Raw genomic sequence first — 17,647 nt, 5'->3', positions numbered from 1 at the left:
GAAAATGGTATAAAATATTCCATAGCCTGATGAATCACACCCACAACATTATCCGCACAGTTCGACGGATCTGCGGTAAAAAAATATTTGTGCATAATCTTCTGTATATTAATCACAATTATTTATATTAATTATGAATATATTATTTTTGAACAAAGTTACAATATAATTGTATAACATTCAATGAATTATTCATTGAAAAAAAAAAAAATATAGCCTCTTGTATTTAGATTTATTCAGAGAAAAGTCTAATGAATATTGTGATATAATAATTGTGATTTGTGACGTTATACAGACTAATAAAAAAAAAACAAATAGCTTTTTTTCATTATAGTTGGCACAGACAAAAAAAATGCTGTCCTGCCCACACACATACCTTTGACATAAGTATGTCCTACTTGCCCGAGTCCTACATATTTATTAGTTTATTATTTTAACAACTTGTCAACCATAGTTGAATACAAATTTATTTCAGTGATGACATTTTTGTACACATGCACTTTACTGTATTTTTTTTTTTTTAATTTCACATATTATTTTTCCCATATTATACTAATTCATTTATTATCAAAATTGGTTAACAACACTTTTGAGCACGCAATACAACATCATAGAGGATGTTTCTGCGTATGTCTAAGAATTATTATCAAATTGATATACTAGAGAATAATGGAATGCTAAAAAAATCACCCTGTATATGCCTTATATCAACTACGATAGCGTCCAATATCAACATTTTCATAAAACCTTTTCAACAGAGCTACATAGACACTAAATACCACGGGAAAATGGACGAAGCGAGTCGTATTAAAACAATTGCGTTTAATTACCGTGTAAATTAGTATTAGCAATAAATAATTATTCTAAGTGCACCTGGTTTCTTCTAGTAATTTATATGTACCTAGTCGTCCTTAGATTTGACTGGTTCTAGCACTTCCGGATTCTCGTCCATACTTGCCGCTGTGTCCGTACGTGTCTTGTCTACTGGGTATAACCTAGAAATTTATTTTAAATAAAGTATATTAACTAACTTTTCCACTACGCTTTTACAACACCGCAAAGATCGCAGTCTTATTTTAACAAATACAAACAATAACTATTTTATTTTTATATTAATTACCCTTAAAATCAGAACTGGGCCAAATTTAAGTGGTACGAAACGGCAGGTTCAAGCTATCAAATGAAAAACAAATCATCAAAATCAGTTCACTGATATCGTCCCCCTCTTTTGAAGTCGGTCACGACATAAAAAATGTGCACTCACCACCGCTGATACAGATACACCAAGAACACGAGGTCGTCTCTGAAGCAGGCTACTCTGTGCGCGGTCGGCATCGTTATTATGAACGCGAACACGTCGTCTATGAACGTGTTGAACGCTTTGTACATGAACGCGCGCCACGGCAGCGCGGCCACCGAGCGCAGGCGGTAGTTCACGAACAGCTGCGGCAGCATGAACAGGAAACCGAACGCGTACACGCCGTTCACGACGCTGTGTAGCGCCCACGAGTACCAGCTGAAAGATCGGCTTTTATCAGTTTATTGGATCTCTATAACGCTCTAACAGAATCGCGTGTGTATTCAAAAGAAAGCGCCGAGCATAATAAGCGGTTGTAACGCACCTAACCTAACCAAACTTATTTTGGAGCTCATACTCCCCTACTTTTGCAGTTTATAGACATTAAGCACATAAAGTGCACGACTAACTTAGCAAAATATAGAGTAACGAATGAGCGCGTCTGATGTAACTAAACTTGTTTTGACACTGATAGAGTAAAAAGTGGAGCACGCCAACTCATCTGCGCTGCTCGTAGAGCAGATTGGCAATAACGAAGAGCAGAAATCCCAAGTACTCTGCGCTCACCTATTGTGCGGCTATATACACAATATAACATAAACGCCTATAGAGCCGAGGGCGAGGCATAACTGCTCTAACACAAGCAGCCTCACATCCCAGCTCACCTCTTGTGCGGCTCATAGAGCAGCGAGTAGAGCGCGCCGGCGACGCACAGCGGGTAGAGCAGCATGGCGAGGTAGCGCATCGCCTCCGCGTCCGCGCGCGCCGTGCTCCGCTCGCCCGCGTCCGCCGAGCGCTCGCGCCACACGCGCACGCGCCCGCCCGACACGGACACCCGCACGTGCAGCACTTTCGTCACTTTCCACACCTTAGATCACAACTTGTTTTAATAGAAAAGTCAAAAAATTTATGAACATGAAGTTCCATATAGCCCGTGCAAGTTAACTCCGCCTCTCGATCTATGACTGCGCGAGGTAAGCGCTGCATTCCAGAGAAATTTGGAATTTACTTGTACGGGTTGTATGTTGTATCACAGTGTCGCGATTTCTATTTTAAACGGTAATCTGTTAGAAAGACCGTCAGAAAGACTCTTTTTTCGTTGCCCAAATCTAAAATAGTGAGACAGTCAGATCTAATTATAATCCTTAAAACTAGACGAAAAATAGACATTGAAATATAATTAATGATCATAATATAAAATTACCATTTTTAATTTAAAAGAATCTTGTACTTTATTAGTTCATTTAGTTTATAGTTAAATCTAAATCTATTCAGATCTGATCCATAATTGAGATTATTACCTCTATCACAGCACTGATTCCAGCAGGTACAAGCACCAGTAATGAAGTCTTTTCATCAACCAAGTAAAAGAATATAACAAGTTGAGAAAATGCGCGCCAAAACACCGTTCTTGCAGACAAGCCAGCCAGAGATCGTTTACTTCTCCAGAATGATACGTCATTTTTGAACGCCAAGAAGTCGAACAGGAGCTGAAAGTATAATTTTTTGTTTTATGAAGCCAAACATCTATACTAATAAAATAATATAAGATAGTATATAATAAAAAGAAGAGTTTGTTTGCATGACTTTTTTTAGATACTAGTCTCAAGATTAATTTTCAATATATTCTTTCACTTTTGCATAGATATGTAATCCCTGAGTGAAATATATAACATGGGCTAGGCTCGATTCCAAAAACTTATTTGCTTTTGTCAATATTTGTATTAAAATTAAAGTTTGCAAGGCTAATTTGCAAAATAATATTTATAGGATAAAATTTTATATTGAAACTGTATTAACATAATTTATTATATGATTAAACAGCAAGATCCTTTGTACAGAATATGACAAATTTAATATATGTAAACCTTAGAATGTAAACACAATTGAAGTTGGTAAAAATGAATCATAACACCATTGCGCTCCCACAAGCATTGTGGGTGCGCAATGGTGTTATGATGGAACACTAATTTAAATTTTATATTACACTGAATTAATTATCGCTTTTTATATTAAAATAACAAATTAAGAACAAAAAATTATAACATTTGGAAAAATTCAGGATAGTCACTTAAATACCTCATTTACTATGAAAGGTAAGAAAAATTAGTATTACTCACATGGCAACTGGCAATCAACACTGTTGCTGACAGGAGATATAGATTTGTGTCAGCAAATATGCCTTTGACATCATCAACATCTTTCTCACTGAAACCTAGCCCTTGTAATTGATCCAGAGCAAGCCTCACATGCAAAGCAAGCCGCAACACTCCATAGGATGTTGGTGCTACATCAACAGTAATATTAACCTCTGTAGTTTTACTTGTCAATAACTGTAAATCAGATATACGAGACTTCAAAACATTGTGCTGGATTATCGGTAGGAACTTATCTTTTCGTATCCTGAAAAAAAAAAGTGTGTAACATGAGTTTTGTTTTATATTTACAATCTGAAATATTTTTTTTTAAATTGGGAACATACTTCATATACGGATATAATTCACCAGGAACCTTTGTGGCTGGAAGATTTAGTTTATCTGTTAGTATTGATAAAGGCGCTACTGTAGAAATATGTGCGTGTGGTTTTATCTTCTTAACAGGCTTTTCTTCCTCATCTTTCTGGAAATTTGATTATTAACCGTTTCAATTAAAATTAAAGTATGTATTAATAAATATTGAGAAGTACTTTACTTAATCAGAAAATTATACATACTCCTTGCCAAAGATTAAATGTTTCGGCCTGAGGTTCCATAAATGTGATAAGCGGCAATGTGTGAACGGCTTCTTGGCGGAATATGTCAATAAAATCATCATATAGGCGATTCTCATCCAGAAGTACTGCATGCATATAAAGTGAACCATTATTTCTAGTACTGCGAGGTATGTTCAATTTCACAACCCTAAAACAATGTGGATAAACTATATTTACTGGTATTAAATGGTAAATCAGCAAGCAGCGGTGGTTAGGAAATGAGAAGTGTGCAAAAAATTAATTTATTTTTTATTCATTTGCACAAGTGATTTACACTGCCACTTGAAATGGTCAAAGAATCATTTTGAGGAACTGGCAAATCAAAGATTCAAAAGTTTGACATGTATCATCTACTATCCCGTACTTTACCAGCATGGAGTAATATGACCTTAATAAACCTCATAAGAAGTCCGTGTATCTGCAGTGGGAACATAAAATATAAGCTGATGATGATGATAATTTAAATATTTATCTATGTTTTGACGAGTCAAACGCTTGTAGACATTTAATTAAATAAATAAAAATTTGAATATATAATACTAAATTCGTTTAGGGTATTTTGGGATAGTATTAAAAAATATAACAAAACAACAACGTGTTTGCGTTGCGAACTTTAAATGAATTAAATAAGGATATCTTTTTATAAATAAACTCACATCTTTGCTGGTTTACGATAATCAAACTTTAGAGATGTGTGAACTTTATTTACTGCTGCTTCAGAGTATCCATTTCTGTAAGGATATTCCTTTACAGAAGTGAACAATACTAAATGTTGCAAAGGATTGGATGATAAATATGAAGAAAAACATCTTTCGCCACGACTACATTCCGGCGGTATAAATATTTCAGCTAAATTCCATATCGTATTAATAACGTATACAGCAAAAATTAAGGATATTATTAAACTAAACGAAATATATTTCATTGCAAGAGGAATTTAATTTATTAATTTTATATTGTATGTACTGAAAGGACAATACAATTTTTCATGTAACTTTGTAGCGTGAAATAAATCTAAACTTCAAAGTTTGAAACAGACAGTTGTCAGTCGTTTGTCGTACGAAAGAAGCTCATTTAATTTGACATTTCAGGCTTCAGTTTTGACTTTTGACACGAATTGTCAGTACTTTGTAGATAGCAACTACAGACAATAATAATAATAATATAACTGTATGATGATATAAATCTGCGTCTATTACATGGGTACCTATTGTTCTATCAACTTATTTGAATCAAGAGTAAAGTGGGGAAAAAATTATGTTACACATTTTACACCGATGAAATGCTCCAACGTCACAATGAAACAAGATGGAATATGCACCAAATTCCTATTTGCTTACGTATATAATATTTTAAATGAATATACGATATATTATATTTTAGTAATAAACAATATTTTTAGTCGCATTACTTCTCGTTAACGAATATTTTACGGCTGATTGTCGATGAGAAATATTCATACATGTACACATAGATATTTTTTTGATTATTCTAAAAAAAATTCATTAATTTAAATACACTGTATAAGTCATCGTTGTGTACATAATTAATTAATTTATACATAATATTTTCATAATCTCTATTTTTTAATGGTAATAATGATTTAAAGCAACATTTTTATAAACTAGCAATTCGTTATTTTACGCGACATAAGTGCAAGGGCCAAGGAACGTAATAAATCGGTGTCTCCAAGGAAATAATATTGATGTTTTCTAAAATTTAATACTTGTTATAGGTAGGTACGAGATACGATTACGAGATATTGAATTTTATTTCAGGTGCTTGTTAAAGTTTTGCATATAAAGCTTATGTGGCAGTGTTTTGACAGTTGTCAATGAATGTGTTTGATAATTTGTTTATTTTTCAGAATGAACAATACTTTGATTGGAGAAACAGAACTGATTTATTAGGGGAAGTGCACTAGAAAATAATTGTAAAAAATGCAAAGAAACCAGATTAATTTCTGTATTAAACATCATGGCTATGGATGCTAAGGATTTACGAACAGACTCTGCTCTAAGTGCGCCGATCAACGATGGCAACGCGAGCTACAACCCAAGTAGCACTCCACTACAATCAAATCGAAATAAGTCATATCAAGATATTGGATCAAATTCATTGGGTAAAGTGGAATCGCAGACCACGCGACCGTGTGCTATTATAGGCCCCGATAGAGTATTACCACCGCCCCCTGCCAGCGATGTATATCTCAAAAAAGCATCAGTCGATCCATGGTCATGCAATGAAAATGTTTACCGACATCAACCAAATTTTATGCAGAAATTACCAGATTATCAGCAGGTACGAAACATATCGCCGAGAGAAACATTTCAAGAAAATATGCAGCGGATCATGGTACCGCCTTCATATAGTTCATCTAAGAATACAGATGATCCTAACTCAAAAAATTCCAAAGTAGACATGCCATTAGAACTTAAGTATAGTGAAGTGCCTTATACTATTAATCCTGTGATTAATGGACAAAAAAGTATTAGAAACTCGGATATACCTTTGACGAATGTGAACCCGGCATTTACTAGAAGTGTTCCTCCCCATGCTTGGGCCAACAGCGGTGGTACCAGACCATTAAGGCCCTATGGTGCACCTGAGTATTATCAGTACCCAGAGTTATCTAACTTTATGAACCCAAGATCAATGTTGAGGCCTCATCGGACTCCTCATGATGATGCAGCTCAAGTTAATGCTGAACGTCTCTACCAAGAAGGAAACATGCGGTTCAAGCCATACCCATCAATAAAGGAAAGGTATCCTCATGTCAGGTACGATTATCCTAATAAATACACTAATACATTTCACCCACATGCGCCTTTCCCACCTCAGAAATATGAATTGTCTAAAAATGTACCACCTCATCCTTATCCCATGTATTCACAAGTTCCTATGAGGCGAATTGCAGAACCAATTTTAGATTCATACCAAAGATCCAACCAACAAACAAACTTCAATCCTTACCATAATCAGTACATTCCACCTCCATACGGGTCAGTGCCAGGGAATTGTATTCAAAACAAAATGTACTCTCATCAATCTGAGTTGTCAGCTAAACAATTAACACCAAATAAATTGCCTTATGATGTGAATAATAAGATATATTTGGAGTATGAAAATAATAGAAACAAAATATATCCTCCTGTTGACCATATGTATTATCCTGATCCAAATAGACCACCAGGATCAAAAAGTGATGTTATGTTACCTATACACCCTGGACATATGCCATATAATATGCCTCCGCAATATATGTTTAGAAAAGACAACATTCCAATGAAACCATTTGACAATATACACTTTCGAAGTGTAGAACAAAATGTTCATGTTAATAGCCCTTTATTAAGACATCCCTTACATTTTTCTCCATCCGGATTAGTAATTTCACCTGCAGATTCTAATACTAGTAATGATAATATACAAACACTACAAGAAGATTGTGGCTATGTTAGCCAATCATCTTCAGCTAGTGGAAGAAGCATTGACTCTGGAAATTATAGAATTCAAAATGAAATGTACAGAAACCATGAGAATTTCTATAATTCAAATATAAGGAAGTTTCCAAAACAAGTATCTAGGTCACAGTCAGTTGGGAATAGTTCAGATAAGAAAAATCTTGATGTGAGACAATTTTTGCAAATGTGGAATGAAGGGGAAGAGGAAGTAACTGATAGTAATAATGCCTCTACCAGTTCAAGCAACTTCCCTAAAACTTCAGAGACAATAAGTAACCAAGATCAACTGTATGTTCTTGGGCTTGTTAATATACCAACAGAAGAGTTATCAAAATATGAGCATATTCAAAAAATTTCAAAATTACCCGAAAATATAAAGGGATATAATAGTATTGAGCTTCTTGATCAATATGAACAGCTGGTTGAGTCCCCTGCACTAAGACAAAGCAAAACAATAATGAAAGAGTATCAAATGTCTCCTAAGCCCATAGTAAAACAACCCCCACACGTTCCACGTCCTATTTCGCCTTTAGATGTTGAAGCTAAAATAAGTCAATCAGTCATTCACAAGGAAGTAGGATGTAACTTTGAAATAAAGCCATGTAGCCCAAAAATGTTAAATGTAGAAGTTGCCACTCCTGTACAGAATATATTAGATGAGAGAGCAATTGAAAAAGTTATTAATTTAGGTATTGGCAACTCCAGTCCAACAGTGCTCCCCAATAAGTCAGAAAACCCAATAACAAGTTGTAAAATGAATTCGCCCTTCATGTCAAATAATGATTTAATGAAATCCAGTAATTATATATTTCAAGACCTCGAAAGCAATTCGGGTGTATGTCTTGCTTCTTTGCCTCGTTTAGACAGCGATTTAGAGCTTAATTTTCCTGAAATAAATCAACAGTTTATAGATGCTAACAACATTCATAATATTAAGCCAGAAAATATTCCCTCAGACACAACATATACTACTAATTTACTTGAAGCCGAATCCGATTTTGTTACTGACAAAGAGACTCCAAAATTAAGCAAATATCGAAAAACTAAAACGTATGACTTCTCTCCTGATGATATTGGTCATAGGTCCGCTATGAATCGAACTGATAGTGTTATTATAAAAAATCCAGATAATATTAGAAAGAATGAAGAAATTCAGACAAATGTTACAACAATTATGAAAGAAAATAAAGAAACTGATTTTAAACTGAGTACAACAGATAATGTTAGTACCCTTTCACCATTAAAAGCTGTTAATACTCCAGAGGATTGTAGTAATACAGCAATCGATTTCAGTTTTAACAAGATTAATGAGAACCATGATTATAGCTCTGACAGCAAAAGTGTACTGAATGACATGGATATCGAAAAATATGATCAAAAGGTGAATGTATCACAGTGCAATAATAATAATGATTCATCTCCAAACTCACCCGTAAAAAAAGATCTCAATAATATAAATAGTTCAAATTCCAATGTAAGAACTGAATATGCTACGGAAATACCTTTATGTTCACCTTCTAGTAAAGTAAATACACAGACGATTATTGACGAAAAAGGAAACACCGATATATACAATGCTAATGATGTAAAAAATAACGATAATATAAAGGAAGACATGCTTAGTGAAGATCGTCACTATAAAACTATTCAAGCAAACATGCAAATCACTGATTGCCTTACAATTGATGATTCAGATGTAAAAGAAAATGTTATGTTGAATTTACCAATACTTGATGAGGAAGAAAAGGAGAATGTAACAGCTTTAAATACCATTGTGAACACAACTAAGCTTGCTCTTAGTAAGGGAAATCATTCTATAATTGAAAATACTGAATTAAACTTGAACATATCGCCTCACGATCAGAAAGAAAAAACCGATTATAATGATCAATCAACGGCGCAGACGGAACATGTCCAAACGCATAATGAATATTTCATTATTAAAAATAGTTGTTATAATGACTATAATGATAATACAAAAGAAAATGAAAGCCACAACAAAGACATTTGTCATATGTCACTGAATAACAATGTTACTGAAGAATCCGTTGATAAGTTACTAGAAGAAGATAATTCTCAAGAAATTTTGGCAGTCGAAAAAGAATGTACAGTGCTGATGAAGCATACAGCCGAAATAGTAAATACTCAAATGGGTTCACATGTATCTGAAATGTCTGACCATAGGGATACGTCTCATCAAATTATTTCATATAGCAAAGATAAACAAAATCACGTTATGTATGATGAATATGTCAACAGTGATAAACAAATTTGCAGTAAAGACAATTTATGTACAAACAATATAGTTGAGCATTTTTTGACAAGCACAATATCGCAAGATGTACAAAGTATGGCACAAAATAGACCACTAGTAACAGAAAAAACGCAATTTGAATCAAATAAAGCATTAAAATCACTCAACGAGATACATTCGATGGAAATTGAAGCAAAAACAAATAATAATGAGCATGGAATAAGTGATGAAAATAAAACTGTGATAATACAAAAAGATGATCGATTCCATTCTAATTATATTCTTGAAAATGAAAAAACATTTAATTCAGAAAATATAATCAGTACTCATTTACGCATTGGTGAAAAGGACTTACAAATCCCGTCCCATAGTGACGAAGATAAGCAAACATCTCAAATAAAAAATCAAGAAATAGAAGAAATTGAATTTTCTTCTCATACATTATCATCCCAATTAAACAAAGAAGACAATCAAACACTTACCGATGTAGGGTTAGAAACATCCAAAGATAATACACACAATGTAAAAGCGAAATATTCCCATACAGGTTCACATGACACTTTGGTGAAAACTGCTGAAGTTGAACATAGCTTAAATAATAATTTTCAGCGAACAGCGGACTTTCAAGAAGTTGAAGAAGTCCAAAAAGAAAATTTATGTCTTATTAAGATTCAGGAAATAGAGCGAGCGCAGGAATTAGCTTTTGAAACATCTTTAGAAAATCAATTTGAAATTAAACGATATGTCCCAACTCACGAACAAAGTAAAAAAACAAGATACTTTTCAAGTAAATATTTTTCGTGGCGATTACAAAATCTCATTATTTATAATGAGGGTATCAGCAAAAGCATAGACACAGGTGATAATGTTTCAGAGCAAAAAATGCGTGTTCGCTTAATCGATGAAGGCATTCAACCTAAGAAACTAAAAGAAGATAATGAAGACAGAGTAGAGGCGAATTTTCGAGCAACAATCGTACCTTTGGGATCTGACTCTTCTGTAGACGATAAGAATATCAAAGAACAATGCAATAATGCTTTCGCACAAAATGACCAAGATATCTGTGATAATTACAATGACATAAAACATACTAAATTTTCCGAAGATAAAATAACAAATAACGGAGTATCCAACCGCCGCACTTTAAAAAGATCATTATCAGATTCAGCTATTGCATCGTATACTAACAATACAACAGACCATTCTCTTGTAAAAGAGCCAAAAAGGCGAAGATTGATAGCTGAGGAGATTTTAGAGACTCCAGAAGATGAAGAGTTTTCGAGTTTTATCCAGAATCATAGAAGAAATTCTATATCTACAATATGTAACAATCAAAACCTGTTTATTCTAATTGACAACGATGAAGAATATGTTATTGCGCAAGATGAAGATGATAATACTAGTAAAATCTGTTTCACAGAAGTTTCCACTGCATTTTGTAATTCAGCTGATGCCATCCTTAATTTATGCGTTTCTAACGAATCTGAAGAAATTTCGTTTACTGAAAGCTTTACTTCGGATATTTTAGAATCAAATGGTGGGCAGACTCTGAAAAACGATGCAGTTCGTGACACTTGGGTGGAGGATATAGCCTGCATAGAGACAGTGTTTAATGATGATGTTGCTGAAGATATCATCATAAGTGCGCCGACTTCTCCAAACAGTTTGTCTAGAGATGAAAATTATGATGAAAGTAGCACGTGTTCTGAGAGTGAAATTGATCATATGGTAAAAGTAAAGGAAATATATGGCAACAATTTGTGCGTCGATGACGTTCAGCTCGTTGAAACATTATATAAAACGCCTCAAATGAACGTTAATAAAACACTGGTTGATATAGAATCTCATAATGGACAAGAAGTATCTAATGATGAAGTATGCAGTCCAATGACCTTCGACGATGAAGCCAAATCCCCAAAATGCGATAGCCTACCACAATCGGAACATTATTTTATTAATAATGATATTAAAGATTTATTAGACAACAAGGAAAATAAAATTCATAAAAGTCCTTCATATGAATGCAACTTTACAAACGTTGATAACAACTTAGACAGTATCCCATACGAAAAACTTCAAGAATATAGTGATTGCGTGGTAGATTCTTGTGATATAAGTGTGAATAAATATAATTTATCTGAAAATCAAGACCATAATATCGATTATGCGACATCTAGATCACCAGAAGTGTCTTCAACGACATCAGAAGAAAAGGGCTCTAGCTCTAGTATTTTACTTAAAATAACCAGCGTAAATGGATCCAGGAGATCCCAAATTAATAACGTACCCGACATTTCAAACAATAGTTATAAATTAAGCGAAATTAAAGATTACACTTCAAACTTTAGGCCACTTATAACCAAAGCTGCAAAAAAATATATTCCTCCTTTAAAAGAGACGCAAGATCTTAAAGTAAAATTAGCTTTACCTCAACAAAGTCTGAATAAATTAAAACAGTTGAAACTGGCTAAAGATGAACCGTTCATTCAAAAAATAAACCACGTAAGTAATCCTATAAGACACGACTTTCCCAAGAAAATAAAACCCAAGTTTGAAGATGTCCTCAAAAGTATTGATGAAATTCAATTTAAAAGGCACAAAGAAAATAGCAAGAAAACTAAACACAGTATTCCCAAAGTAGTTATTAAGAAAAACGAGAATGGGGCACATTATGCTAGTTCTTCAAATAAAAAGAAATCTTATAATCCAGATTTAACTGGTCGAAAGTGGCAACCCTGGGTATTTATAGAAAGAAATGAATTCGTTGATAAGATGGCACAAAGGAACAAAGTTAAAGCTGTATATTGTCACAGGAAGAAAACCTTTGTTTTGGCAGAGAAGTTTAAAAAATATAAATCAATTTGTACTGCTAAGTTCGTCATTAGTCAACCGACTTCTGATAACGCATCATCAGGCAATTTAAAATATACGATAAGGCTGAAACATAACTACTAAGTTGCAGTTAAATACGGTTTCAATAACTGGTACCTATTTAAAGTCTCCGACTGCACCGTAATGGATCCCACCCTAGGATGGTCTCGTGTCTAACATTCCTTTTAAAATATATTGTATTATTGTAGTTACCTTTATTAGTTTATTACGTAGTTATAAAACAGTAAATGAAGCCAAAATTTAATTAGTGTGAATTGTATGTTATGATGATAATATTTAATAGTGCAATTTTTGAGATCTGTAATATATTCGTTATATTATTTAAAGTTTAAAAATCATTTGTTTTCATTAACTCAGATTCCAAAGTATAGTTTATAAAAGTTTTGTCTGTTGCACACTCTAAGCACTGAAATAATTTATCTTTTTACAATATTGTTATATATTATATTCATAGAAAAATGATAGAATTTGTTACTTTTAATTTTTGTTATTTTGTACATAGTTTATGATGTGGTTGCGTATGTCATTCCTTTTTAGATATTATTAAATACTGATATTGTATACAAATAGTTACGTTATGTAATCATTACTAATATTTAAAACAGTTTCGACGTGTAAATATTTTACTACCATCAAAACTGTGTGATGGTCTATTGCTCATGTATTTTCTAAGCACACAATATAATATCATTCTTTCCATATGAAAGATGTACCTGTAAATTGTAATGTAGTAAGATAAGGGCGGAAGTACAAAAGAGCGGGATACAATAATACGTTATGATGATTGTATTTATTGTTTTGAAAATCGTAGTCTACATCGATGCAAAATTCGGATTTTTATACACGCTGTTGCGTAGAAAGTAATAAAGTTATAGCGTGAAATAACCAAAGCCGACACTCACAAAATAATGTTGAGTAAAAATGTATTTATTCAAAAAGCTCCTATATACCATCAACGTTTCCGAATGATGTTTGTGATAACACTTCAGCTATTCCGTATACATACTTTTCATCTGCCTTAAAACACAAAGTGCCTCGGGAAATATTTACCTCCTGAAAACAAGTCTCCAAATGCTACGCTTTCCTTATTGTAAATAATGGGTTCACTTTTATCCCATTTTCAAAAATCAGTGCCTTTTGCGAGATAATTCATTTGTTTATAACTTTAAAAACATAGTTTGAAATATTCCTTTTAGTGTTATACACTTTCAGATATAGTTCCAAAGATTCCTTGTTTTTAAAATGTTTATTTTTGAATATACAAATGGTATTTATATTCAGAATTAATAATATACAAGTAGTGTGATAGGGTAATATATTTATGAATATATATTTGCTAATCGAACATTTTTTGCGATGCTTTTAAAGATTCGGGATGTTATTTACACTATTGTCCTGCCATTTAGGGTTGATGTAGGCCAAACGCAACAAGTGTAGATTTTTTATTGTAACTCTGAACATTTTAATATCGCATTTTATTATTTATGAAGCATTGGAATGCTGTAAAACAAAAAATTAAACTTGGCAGCACTATTCATATCGATGCGATGACGGACGAAATTTAATTAAAATCTGCATTTGTTGGTAATGCCACGACCCTTTGAAGTCACTGATCTCATACAAATATGCACTCAGTATCAGATCGCACTTTGTGCCTAACCATATAAATATATTCATATTATTACAGGGTGTTATTTAAATATACCAAATAATGTGCTTTTATTTACCTATGTTGCCTTCGTAGATAAGTGTAATTTAAAAGTAAAATAGTGAGTATAAAGTGTTGAAAGTTTAGTGATTTACTGGACTGTTTAATTTATTATAGATTTAAATGTAATATTATGTTAAAGTGGGTATGTTTAGAATATTGTTAAATAATTGTATCAGACATTGTATATGTACAAATGTAATGAAAGGGTATTTCTGTTTGATTTTACGATTCGTGTTTGTAAATATTTAATTTCTTTTGAGGCTAAACATATTCGATACCGAGTCTATTGACTGATATTAAAAAAATATTATTTCTTTCTATGTTTATGTATTTATTTTGATGGTATGCTTGTTAGCACTGTTGAGTGATATGTTGAGTTTTCGTGCACTTTGGTGGCCATTGTTATAGAAGTAACTTTATAGGATTACGTTATATTATTACGGTTGAGCACTATTCGTTTGTAAGGGTTAAGGATAAAGTTTATATAGTTAAAAAATTATGTTTAATTTTGTTTGTGTTTTAATCGTTGAATGCATATCTTATTATGCCAGTAACGCACGTGATAGTGTATCGTGATAGACGTAAATATAAGCACACTCTGTATTGAGCTACTGGAATTCGAGTGTGTTAAGTAAATATTTTTAATGGGTATATTATTTTTTCGAGTGGTACCTAGTTTTGAGAATTGTTCTAAAAATTGACCAAATAAATGTGTTCTCAATAAAACGAGTTTTTAATTTATTTTACGTTCATTTATTTTTAAACGGGTATATTGACTTTGACTGCTTCCTGTCTAATGGCGCTGATGAGGTCTTGGTTGATGAGGAACACGAAGCGAAGGCCGGCTATCTGTGGACAAAGAGTAACGCACGAGTTACGTATGTGCCCGGTTTCACTGCTGGCATTGACACACTAGTCCACAAAATCAATTGTTCGAAGCAGACCGCGTGCATAGGTGACACTGGTAAATTATATAGAAAGCTTCAGCCTCATTATGTCGATGTTGACATTTTTAAGCTACATTGTCTTTCTACTTTAATATTTATTATACAAAAGAAATATTTTTTTCAATGTAGACAATTTTTATTTTATATATGTATCATTTATTTCAAGTCAAAATAATTGTTTAAAACATGAAACGCTTGAATAAGTTTTGTTTACTTGACGGGATGAAGTGCTTTACATTTTGGAGAGTACTTTTAATAAAGAGATACATCTTCAACTACCTATTTAATATGCAGAAGGAAATTTTCAACCCCATCATCCTTCTTTTTAATTTATAACAATATAGTATTGGTATTACATTGTTCTCAAAATCAAGAAATACTATACAGTTAATCTGTTAAAAGTTAATAAATCCTTACCTCAATAACACTGTTGTGATTAAGTTTCACTTTATTCCCTTGAAGGACCGGTCGGCCATCAACAAATATAGGCCTCTTCCCTTCAGAGGACATGAAAAACTCGCCGCTATTCCTCAGTCTAATGGTGGCTTGTTTCCTAGAGACTTTGGCGGCGGGTCCTTCCAAACTCAAATCCACGTCGATCGTATGATCCCTTGTACTTCGACCCACAGCTATCTACGAAATAAACGATCTTCAATTAGGCACCCGGCAAAAATAGAACGTCGCTCGATCGACTTAAGAACTAAAAACGGAGGCAGGTTGAATTTATAATAAACGTAAATTATTGATCGTGGAACATAAAATATTAACAACCGTTCAATGTATCGCATTTAAACCATAAATTTATACGACACGATGTATTTAATGCGATAATTATGAACTTTATTGCATCCTTTGAATGTATACGTTGATAAAGATACAGTTTTCGCCACAAATTTGCAAGTAGCTGACACTCACTCAAATGGTTTTCTGGTAAATGGAGTATTATTAATTAGTTTTTTGCGCGGTTATGTAGCAGATAAGGTTATCGGAGTGTAGTGAGAGCTCGTCAGTATAACAGTGTAGCTAATATTTCAATACTTGCATGTTACGTATTCAACACTGATTGGAACAATGCAGTACCTCGGCTCTGTGTTAATTAATTCGTCGAGCTGTTCAGTGTTATAATAGTTTATAAGGCGTTGGTTAATTACAAGGGCTTAGTTATTAAAGTTTGGTAGGTATTTGTTAGTAAATAAGCGCAAAAGTTTAATGAGGATTACCTTATTTTTAGTGGTAGACGAATTTTATATTATTACTAGCTGACCTGGCATACGCTGTTCAGCAACTTTTACCATTTAGGGCTATGACAAATAGATGTTGGCCTATTCTCAGACCTACTCGATATGCAAACAAAATTTCATGAGAATCGGCCTAGCCGTTTCGGAGGAGTATGGTAACTAACATTGTGGGAAATTTTATATATATATAGAGATTTAGCATTAGACATTAGGCGTTTGTCACAGCTTCAGATGAAAAACATAAAATAGTTAAATTGTAGACTATGTTTCTCGGTAAAGATTTTTTCCGGTAAATATTAAAGATTCCTGATAGTAAAATAATTATTGAAATCGATATAGTAGTTCGTTAGTTAGTCGTAACAATGAAACACAGAATATAAAAGCTATTCTCTTTGTATTATTATTCGACTAAAATATTTAAAATCGTCATAAAGATGTAAGATTGTGTTATCTTATTTGCTTTCTTACTATACTTTTATGGAATATACTCAATTACCTACTTTATTATCCTACATATTCTACCTATCTATCTCTGAATTCTATCGTATCGTTTTAGGTATTTCCATTTATGTTAATATAGACTTTATTATTTTAATCGAAAATTATAATACTATATAAATTGATTTAAAATGTTCATTACTTGAAAACTGTTTAATGCTTTACGTTTCGATCTTTCGAATGTTATCATTTCTATAGCTATCCATTTAAGTGATGGTAAACATCGCTAACGAAAAGTGGGAAAAAATTATAGAAAGAAAAAATTTGACACCATTAGCACGTTTCGATGACGTCAATGTATGAAACAGTAAAGAAACTTGTAGTAGTTCGGAGAGGCCATTAATTTTCAAGCAAAAAAAAATTATGATTGTACCTAAGAAATACAAAATAAAATAATAATTTTATCGTTGCTACATTTTGAATTTCAAATATAAATAAGTTTACACACAAGAAGTGAAGGTTTATTTATTAAAAAGAGGTCTCGCTTTGCAAATAGCCAATAGGTGTATAATAAAAATTTATGACATTCTAAAAAATAAAATCCAAAGACATTATGAAATTGCAATGAAGATAGATCATATAATCTGATGAAAT

The 17,647-nt window shown here is 32.8% G+C and overlaps 3 protein-coding genes across 4 annotated transcripts in view; 1 reads left to right on the top strand and 2 right to left on the bottom strand.

The window, feature by feature from the left end:
- Positions 1–206: 206 nt before the first annotated feature.
- LOC119829719 (cleft lip and palate transmembrane protein 1-like protein) lies at positions 207–5,084 on the bottom strand. Its single transcript, XM_038352357.1, has 8 exons — positions 4,706–5,084; positions 4,011–4,197; positions 3,780–3,916; positions 3,418–3,700; positions 2,599–2,787; positions 1,963–2,165; positions 1,265–1,516; positions 207–995 (listed from the first exon to the last, which is right to left on the bottom strand). The coding sequence occupies exons 1-8, from the start codon at positions 4,972–4,974 to the stop codon at positions 902–904; spliced, it is 1,614 nt and encodes a 537-aa protein (XP_038208285.1). The 5' UTR covers positions 4,975–5,084; the 3' UTR covers positions 207–901.
- A 598-nt stretch (positions 5,085–5,682) lies between these two features.
- Positions 5,683–15,096, top strand: LOC119829786 (putative uncharacterized protein DDB_G0282133). Of its 2 annotated transcripts, none has more exons than XM_038352493.1 (2): positions 5,683–5,784; positions 5,917–15,096. In XM_038352493.1, exon 2 carries the CDS (start codon positions 6,027–6,029, stop codon positions 12,720–12,722), a length of 6,696 nt encoding a protein of 2,231 aa, XP_038208421.1. In that variant the 5' UTR covers positions 5,683–5,784; positions 5,917–6,026; the 3' UTR covers positions 12,723–15,096. The 2 variants fall into 2 exon arrangements, with proteins under 2 accessions (XP_038208421.1, XP_038208422.1); XM_038352494.1 differs by having other exon boundaries at positions 5,703–5,827.
- A 4-nt stretch (positions 15,097–15,100) lies between these two features.
- The window catches only part of LOC119829787 (microspherule protein 1), a 17,171-nt gene continuing 14,624 nt past the window's right edge, over positions 15,101–17,647 (bottom strand). The window contains exons 7-8 of the mRNA XM_038352495.1: positions 15,735–15,950; positions 15,101–15,219 (exon numbers count right to left, since the gene is read on the bottom strand). Of these exons, the coding sequence (XP_038208423.1) occupies positions 15,130–15,219; positions 15,735–15,950 (306 nt within the window). The 3' untranslated portion in view covers positions 15,101–15,129. The remainder of the gene's footprint in view (positions 15,220–15,734; positions 15,951–17,647) is intronic.

Source organism: Zerene cesonia, chromosome 10 (assembly GCF_012273895.1).
Source record: "Zerene cesonia ecotype Mississippi chromosome 10, Zerene_cesonia_1.1, whole genome shotgun sequence".
Lineage (NCBI taxonomy): Eukaryota > Metazoa > Arthropoda > Insecta > Lepidoptera > Pieridae > Zerene > Zerene cesonia.
The sequence above is the reverse complement of the archived record's forward strand: the minus strand, read 5'-3'. Positions and strand labels throughout refer to the sequence as shown.

What these genes read in the sequence shown, in the direction of transcription:
- LOC119829719 (XM_038352357.1), bottom strand. Translation starts at nt 4,974, where the DNA reads ATGAAATATATTTCGTTTAGTTTAATAATATCCTTAATTTTTGCTGTA. An exon ending in CATTTAATCTTTGGCAAGGA is followed by an intron (nt 3,917 to 4,010) that starts GTATGTATAATT and finishes TCAAATTTCCAG; the next exon opens with AAAGATGAGGAAGAAAAGCC. An exon ending in TGTTGATTGCCAGTTGCCAT is followed by an intron (nt 2,788 to 3,417) that starts GTGAGTAATACT and finishes TTATACTTTCAG; the next exon opens with CTCCTGTTCGACTTCTTGGC.
- LOC119829786 (XM_038352493.1), top strand. Translation starts at nt 6,027, where the DNA reads ATGGCTATGGATGCTAAGGATTTACGAACAGACTCTGCTCTAAGTGCG.